This window comes from Triticum urartu, chromosome 4 (assembly GCF_003073215.2).
Source record: "Triticum urartu cultivar G1812 chromosome 4, Tu2.1, whole genome shotgun sequence".
Lineage (NCBI taxonomy): Eukaryota > Viridiplantae > Streptophyta > Magnoliopsida > Poales > Poaceae > Triticum > Triticum urartu.
The window spans coordinates 386,930,617-386,938,952 of record NC_053025.1 but is presented as its reverse complement, the minus strand read 5'-3'; the positions used below and the strand labels follow the sequence as shown (position 1 = coordinate 386,938,952).

Genomic DNA, 8,336 nt, shown 5'->3' with positions numbered 1-8,336 from the left:
ATCAAATACAATAGAAGATTAGTCTCCGAATACAATTCATCATATTAGTCTCCAAATTCAAAAGACCGAACAAAGTTAGAACATTACAAGTCTCGAGACCACGAGTAGCGAGTTTGTCGAAAGTAATACTGCATTCGGAGATAATTGAGAGATGTGTCCTCTCTTATCTCTGTGCTACTGCTACTAATATGCCTAAACATGACTTAGATTGAACTGAGGCAACATGTGGTGCATGTCGAAAGTAATACTAATCCTAACTTGATCAAGTTTGTATTGTACTACTTTCGACATGCACCACATGCATGTTGCCTTCACTTCAATCCAATCCATGTTCATTTCACCCACAGATATATAATAACTCTTCATGCCCGCATCATGCATCATCATAATAACAAGTCCTACTAATCATCATCATACAACTTCTACTCGTTATTAATAACAAGTCATACGATCATCATCCTCATAGTCATCGAACCAACCCTACTTAATTGTTCTTAGCACATGATCATCAGTATTAGGTAGGACCTAAATACCATCTTCATGGTAAAATAGCATAAAACAAAATAGACCCTGACTCTCCATTATGGAGAATGGAGATCATCCTGTCTCCAATTCTTACGCCTCGCTTCCTTTTGCTTCCAAGAACCTCCTTACGATTGTCCATACATTTTTTCCATCCTTTGACTTGCATGTCTCCATTTCTTTTAGGAATCTGGTATGGAAATTTGAGATTCGTAGGATGACCTGGCTGTATGTTCAAAACATTAAGGCTACCTTTCTGATACATCAAATGAGGCACACAATTCTCTGGGATTATCTGTTGAAAAACATAGTAATAACTTCATAGCTAGCAATGATGTACTAGTTTTAGAAGTATGCAAAAGATACACGAATGCCGTAATAGTAAAAATCTTACCAGGGTATCTCCAAGGTAGTTACCGTAGTTGAACACATGCACTAGTGGCACGTATTGACCATAATGTTGAGGAGTTTGATTGTAGATACTGTAATTCTCAATGTCAGTACAAAATCCGACCAGATGATTTTTCTCCTTATAAGTTAATTCGGAGCCATTGGTGTAGTGGGTTTTGTCTACCATCTCCCGCACATTCGTTGAAGAATGAAAATAAGCTGTCAATGAAATAAGTTGTCAACTATTTTAAAATGAACAATATAAATTAGTTAATAACTAGCAAAAATGCCCATGCGTTGCACCGGGTGCAAAATAAATAAATATATGCTTAAAGAGTTGGAAAAAATACCACTTAAACAACTTTGCAAGTAATCAAACAACCATAACATAACAACATTGTTCGAACAATTCATATTTTTAGGTATGTCCCATAGCTTTCTCAAAGAATGATCATGGTTGGTTGTCAATTAGTGCTCAGTGTTGAATAACAATGATACAACTAACCAACAAAAACGGACTTGCTACTTAAATTGGTTCATGGTTAAAAGAACAGAGCCCTTAGTTCTCAAATATAAAGATGGACATCAACACACAGGTCATGAGCCAATCCAAAGCATGGCTTGTAGAATTAATTAATAAAATGGAATATCTGTATATACAAAGGCCGCCTAGTGGAAATCTAAAAGATTATTAACAGTCTAACCATCGGAGGGGCCTAAAGAGGGGGGTTCGAACTAAGTTAATTAAAAAGGGGCTAAGAAGGAAAGCGGAAAGAAAGTACAACAAAAGAGAGCCCGAGCAGTGACATCTGTTCTTCGGAACAAACAGTTTCACCCTGTTCTTAGGAGCTCGAACTTGACATATAACAAGTGAATTACATAGCCACACGAGACTTTATTTATGCATTTTTATGGCATAAACAAATCTTCATAGACCCAATATCTGAACCATGCAACATTTCAATATAGCTTAATTTTCCTGAATAACTATTTTCAATAGAATTAGTTATGACATGCATACTTAGTTACTACACCCTTCTTATTCTTCATTGTAGATTCTCAGGAAGCCCACAAGGAAGTATTATCCCTGTCTCTTGCTCTATGCGTCTCTTCAACTCTATTAGAATTCAAATTTGGCCCTATTTTTCCGGAGATGGTTTTTCCTAGCAAATCCCTGCATAAACAAACATTCTTCAAAATCTAAGTATGGAATGCTTATTTGTTTAATTGGTAGAGAAAATCACTTCATAATCTCCTCTAGGCATTACAGCAAACACGTGGTACACAACAGAAATCAACATATGTACCTTAGCAAGAAAGGGTAATGCTTCATTGTCTACGCACTTGGCACCATTGTTTTGGGCACATGTGGCTCTTTGAAATATATCATCCTAAACATAACAATTTAGATACTAACATATTTGGTTGCTTAATACTTTGATACATGGAAAGAAGAATGTTTCATTTTGACACATTTAGTTCTGTTGTGGACCATGAAATAATATTGCAGCCACTAATTAAATCATGCAGTCAAATTGGTATGAAAGCATAATTATGAATCTTCCCATTAAAGATTAAAATGCGATATAATTCTAGGCTGACAACAATAAAAGAAGCAGTACAGATCAACCAAAATGCGAAATTCAACAGAAGAGTGCAAGTTTCAAGAATCTGGAAAGAGATTATGTAGTACAATATTTAAGGATCCTCTAGGACCTCCTGCAGGTAGAACTGTCATCTGCATCATCTACTAACTCTACTAAAAAATGAAGCTGCTCGTGTGTCAGCAGTTGTCACTGAATTTTTAGATGACCGGCAATAAAGTTTGCTGCTTAATTTTGGACTACTAAGTTTAAGTTTTTCCATGTGTGTAGGTGTAGCAGGTAACAGCTCTGAACGCTGAAAAAAAGAATAAAAATCGAATCCTTTCTCCATGCCCTCACAATGCCTATGAATTTCACATAGTGTTCGTTTAAACAACACACACATTGTCCATTCAAAAAGAGGTGGAATAAAATTAAATCTAAACCGAACTTGACAAATTTTTTAATTCAGAGCCTTTGTACAGCTGACAATGGATCATCGTATACAACAAGATCCAGTAAGTAATGCAAGAGCACACACATACATAAGAGTCAAAAAACTGATTAGAAGGCATGACCTACATGGATAGACTGAGGTCTCTGCAGTGCAAGGATTAAAAAATGGTAGCAACATGCCAAAGACAACGACAGTCAAGGATGGCATCCCCTTCTTCCATTTGGTGGTCCATGCTCTCTGCAATCCCGGAAGAACATACCTTGAAAGGCTGAAATCAGGAGTAAAGAACATATCAAAAGGGTTCAGAAATAGAAAGCAGAAAATTCAAGAGTCAGTACAAAAACAAAATAGGTCTTTGTATCATAAACTCTGTATATCCAAATCACTAAGAATATCCTCTGCTCTACTACTCCTTCAACTTCGAGGACGCCTCGCATGTTGCGCCTCTTACTTCTAATAAACACATGAAAGAATCAGCATTTATGCGTTGAATAAAAAAGATCCCCACGAAACATACCAAAGGGCGATGTAGTGGGACTCAGATCCTGCTGCCCCACAGTATGGAAAAAGGAAGAAAGAAGTTTATTCTAACACGATTATTGGCCCCAATTTCCTCAACTTTGCGCACAAATTGTTCGAAGGAGTAATATGGGATCAAGTAAGAGTGCCAGTTTAGCGTCAAGCTTGATAAGATTGCAAAGGTCCTCCAGCTGGCATCAAGACAATAATTCAAATTTAGGAGGCCATCAAAAATCAGAATAAGTATAAGTGTGCAGTGAGCAACATCGGGCTACAGTCTCTACTGTTTATGAGACCCAAGTTTTATGAGAAGAAGGCAAATTAGAACTATAACACCTGCTTAACATCCTGAATATCATGTTGCCAACTTGTGAAATAAAGCTTTTGAACTAACATTAGCTACGTAGGTACATCTCCTGGATGTTGTTGAGACTGAGATAATGATGGTCATAAAAAAGAGAAGTGAGAACATTACTTCTTACTTTTTACTCATAAAGTTTGCAAAGTTTTAATGACGAGGAGGTACAAACATAGAGAAGTTCTATCATCCAAGAAGGTGCATGTACGTAAACTTTGCTCACATGTTCCAAGCAGTATTGAGCCACACGTCTGGTTCCAATCCTTAGAACAATTGGACTGCAATGCCTGCGGATTTTCACTTGATGAGATTCTGTTTTCTAAGATTAAATACAAACAAAAAAAGACATTCACCTCCAATTAAATTGATCGGGAGTTGCCTTGGTCTTCAAATTTAAAATGTAAAACATGAATATGTATGTATGCTGCTTCGACAAATCTAGTTCAAGGGCTGTTGGTATGGTTCTTCCTATTAGGAAAATTGAACATAGAGGAGGAATCTGCAAACTTTATATTTCATCTTGCATTCTCTTTTTACATGCAGATAAAAAATGAAGTAAATACTTTTAAGCGATAAGTGTTACCTTGGATTTCTACTCGTAAATCTGGGCGTATTTCATGTAGCTAGCATTTTGAATGCGTGAGATTATATGTGGCTGTGCCTGCGAGCCTGTCAGTCAGAATTCAGAAGCCTGGGTCGTGAAAATGCACTGTTGATTGGATGTGTACTAACTGCTGGAGCTAAAATGGTCGTAGATCTTCTTGTGCCTTAACTCATCACATGCAGTCCTCCTGCATAGTTCGAAAAAAGAAATAATTCACAAAACAATACTGAGGAAGACATATAATGGTAAGATAAGAACATCTAGCTAGCCAGCGGCTGAAGGACTCATTCAGTTAACTGGCTTGTAATCATCACCCAGTCGCTCCCAAAATTATTCAGTACAGGGCCAAAATCACAATCGTCAGTCTCATGCAAATCCTTAATTTCCCATACCGTTGAACACTCATCAGGACTAAATAAATTATGAAAAAAATCAAGTAAACATAGTTACTTGCTAGTGCTTGCTGAACGGTTTGAGGCATTGGGCATGGGGAGGGAATCTCACCAGATGAGGAGGTCCTGCCGAAGGAGGGGATCCCACAGGTCTTCATGCCTCGATCCGGCCAGAAGGAGCAGCCGTCATGACAATGGCAGGGTCGCTCCCGCAACCTTGTAGCCTGCTAGAGCAATGACAATAATGTTGATACACCAGATAAGAAGCGCAAGCCCTTGAGAGCAGTCTGCTTGCCAGAACAATTAATGAATTAACCTCTTGAAGTCGGACAAGCACGTTGACACACAAGTTAAGAAGCACAAACCTTAAGAGCGGTCTGCTTGCGCAAGATATCATTGGAGTTGAACATGACTGAGGTAATCCAAATCATTACGAAGAAACCTACACAATATAAACTCAATTGGAATGAGGAACTCGCCATCATCTTCTGACCAGCAACTCTCTGCAGTATTTGGATCGAACCAAACTCGCGTCACAAATTCAGGCGTATAGCCTGATGAGGGAAACCTCACGCTTCATAGAGAAGAAAGAGGTAGGTGCTGCACGCAGATTCGCGTACCTTGCAGGTGCTGGCGGATGAAGACGCCGAGGAGGAGCAGGGAGAAGGGCAGCGCGTGGTCCACCAACCTCGCCAGACGCTGCACCTCATAGCCGTGGTACGGCGAGTCCCCCCTCCCGCCGCCCGCGCCGGCCTCGAGGCCCCCCACGCCGCGGGGGCCTCCTCGTCCGTGAGCTGCTGCCCTCCCGCGTCCCCCGCCGGCGCCAGGCGCGTTGTCGGCCCCGGAGATCCGAATCGACCCCTTCCTGTCGGCCCCCGCGCTGGGGCCTGCCGCCTCCGGCCTGGGCCCGCAGGACGCCCGAGGAGTTCTTTGGGGGTGAGCTCCTCGCGCGGACACAAACGGCCGGAGCATGGGACGCCCCCCTCCCCCCAATGCCATGGCGTACCGGCCAGCCGTCATGCTCCAAGCCCCGGCCGCCTTCCTTCCAGATTCGCTGCCTACGCGCCATTCCCCACCGGATTCATCGAGATCCGACAGTTCCTCGTCGTCGGCAGTGGCAGGCCACGGGTCGCCGGCAGTGGAAGGCTGCGCGTGTGGGGGCACTCGGGGTAGGGGTAGGCGCGCCAGCGGGGTGGGCGGCGGTGGCCAGCGGCGAGCGGTGAGGCAGGGTGGGGCGTGGCAGCAGGCGGCGACGCGCTGGAGGTGTCGGGGAGGCAGGATGGAGCGGTTGCTTGTTTTTTTTCTTTTATCTCACACGCAACGGTTTGGGTTACTAACATGAGGACTGCGGGTTGAACTGTCAAAAACTATAGGGACTCTTTTACAAAAGCGTCGCAATGGTGAACCCGAAGATTCAATCCGTGCTTTATTATTAGGTAAAGATAAAGATTAACTATGTTTGAGAAACTCACATAGCGGTAGAACTAGAGGCGTATCAATAAGGACCCAAATGTCCATATTGTCTTGGTCGATGTCAGGATCACCAAGATCCATGGTGACAAGCATACCCTCATCAAAACTATACATCTTGCAAAATGTTTCCCAATTTTTGCAACCAAAATGGGTTACGCTTCCAGAATTATACATATTTACTTCAAAATTCACATCATGATGAGTCCTTAGGTGAATTTTCTTTGTTTCATAATAACTTTCATGGTGTTCAAAATCCATCCTCTCCAAGACATAATGCCTCGCATGGCATGGGATAAGCTATACTCGAATTGTAAAAGATGAAAATTACACGTTGAAATAGTTGAAGTCATGCTTAATTATGAAAAAAAAACACTTGTCGTCGTTGTGTACCGTTTCAACTTCGAATGTCTCCTCGAGCTTAATGCTGAAGCGTCGATCATCGTCCAGGTGAGGCCTGTCGCACAGACCTTAATCGTTGTGGCACCAGCCGCACTCCCCCGGGAGACTTTCATCGTCCGATGACGACATTTCCTATGTTCATAATTCAAAACTACATCATCTCTTGCGTATGATGACTTGTGCATTTTTAGCCAGGCCCAGTGGAGTTGGCCTAAAAACATTTCTTTCTTTAAGCCTGCTACATCCATATTAGGGTTTACCGATGACGAGCAACTAACATTAGTAGGTCATCCTACCAGATTAGGGTTTATCGATGACGGGCAACTGACATTAGTAATAACTATGAGTTGATATCACACTTCTATATGTATAACACAAGAGGCAGTTGATCCTACTTAATTAAGTACTAAGATACCCCGGCCCATGCATTAATCGCAAGTACCCCATGTTTTCTATTTTTAGCAAAGTCATGCTAAAATTCACGGAAAAATTCAACATGAGATTTGCTGAAAATAGGACATATGGAGTACTCGAATTTGCCGGAACGGAAGTTAATCGACATTCCGGCAAACTCAAGGGCCTCTCGGAGTACCTGCAAAATCATCACGACACGATGGTCGGAGACAAAACCCAGCAAACTAGCAAAGTTACTGACGTGTTTACAGAAATTGTTTTCTGTAAAAGATGATCATCATCTTTACAAGTCTTTCTCAATGTGATCACACAAACAAAGCAGCACCACAATGTGCCTCTACTTTCATATGGATGAAAAGGCCACAGACCATATGGTCCTCTGCTTTCTTATGGACAAAATAAAAGTTCACACATATAAATGGAAATGAAAAAGGATAGTAGGAAATGAAAAAGAATTATGCTCAAAGAACAATGGTAACATGAAAGATGATAAGTATATTTGAAACAAGAAAACAAGACATGCATAGGCTATATTTGAAACAAGATATCCTGCCAATCTTTGTTAACTGAAGCTAAGATGATAAGTATATCTAGAGTGCATTAGCTATGGTTCTTATCTAGCTAAAATAAAAGGAGAAAATTGCTTATTTACACCTCACAAATATTTTGGCTTGTTGATCTAGGTAGAAGGCATTTTTATCATCGGTGCTAGTCAGATCTGAACCTTACATCAAATAAACTTCTCAATGTTCACTGAAATTTAGAGAATAGATTGAGAGAGATAGCAGCAGCAAGAAGTTGAGGTTCACACTCTGAAGAGGAACAACAGGGGTGCAAGGAGATGGAGTAGAAGCAGTAGAGAGCGGCAGCAAGCAGTAGAGAGCAGCGGCGCACCATCTCCAAAAAGAGACACCTCTCAGCATCATCATCAACATCCAAGGAGGAGCTGCATGACACCATCTCCAAAAAGAGACCACCACAAAGCCAGAATGCTTTGCTTTCTTAATCTTCTTACTCCTCCTTTTAACACAACCGTAAAGCTACCACCACCTAAATAAGAAACACCTCCTTGGATATGCTAAAACCACAAAATGATCACGGCAGTGTGTTTGTGGAATCCGTGCATGTGCCAAGATATGCTAAAACTTAGCTCAACAACCAACAGAAAGTAACTTAGCCCAAGAACAAGCTTTGTGAAAACCAATAAGTCACACATATAAAATCA

General features: G+C 41.2%; 1 protein-coding gene across 1 annotated transcript; it reads right to left on the bottom strand.

Moving 5' to 3' along the window:
• Window positions 1–2,929: 2,929 nt before the first annotated feature.
• LOC125551724 (translation initiation factor IF-2-like) lies at window positions 2,930–6,127 on the bottom strand. The gene is made up of 7 exons (XM_048715023.1): window positions 5,446–6,127; window positions 5,191–5,267; window positions 4,938–5,052; window positions 4,413–4,620; window positions 4,053–4,116; window positions 3,470–3,662; window positions 2,930–3,220 (listed from the first exon to the last, which is right to left on the bottom strand). The coding sequence occupies exons 1-4, from the start codon at window positions 5,843–5,845 to the stop codon at window positions 4,598–4,600; spliced, it is 615 nt and encodes a 204-aa protein (XP_048570980.1). The 5' UTR covers window positions 5,846–6,127; the 3' UTR covers window positions 2,930–3,220; window positions 3,470–3,662; window positions 4,053–4,116; window positions 4,413–4,597.
• Between the last annotated feature and the right edge of the window lie 2,209 nt (window positions 6,128–8,336).

What these genes read in the sequence shown, in the direction of transcription:
- LOC125551724 (XM_048715023.1), bottom strand. Translation starts at nt 5,845, where the DNA reads ATGACGGCTGGCCGGTACGCCATGGCATTGGGGGGAGGGGGGCGTCCC. An exon ending in CATCCGCCAGCACCTGCAAG is followed by an intron (nt 5,268 to 5,445) that starts GTACGCGAATCT and finishes TATATTGTGTAG; the next exon opens with GTTTCTTCGTAATGATTTGG. An exon ending in CGGCAGGACCTCCTCATCTG is followed by an intron (nt 4,621 to 4,937) that starts GTGAGATTCCCT and finishes CGAACTATGCAG; the next exon opens with GAGGACTGCATGTGATGAGT.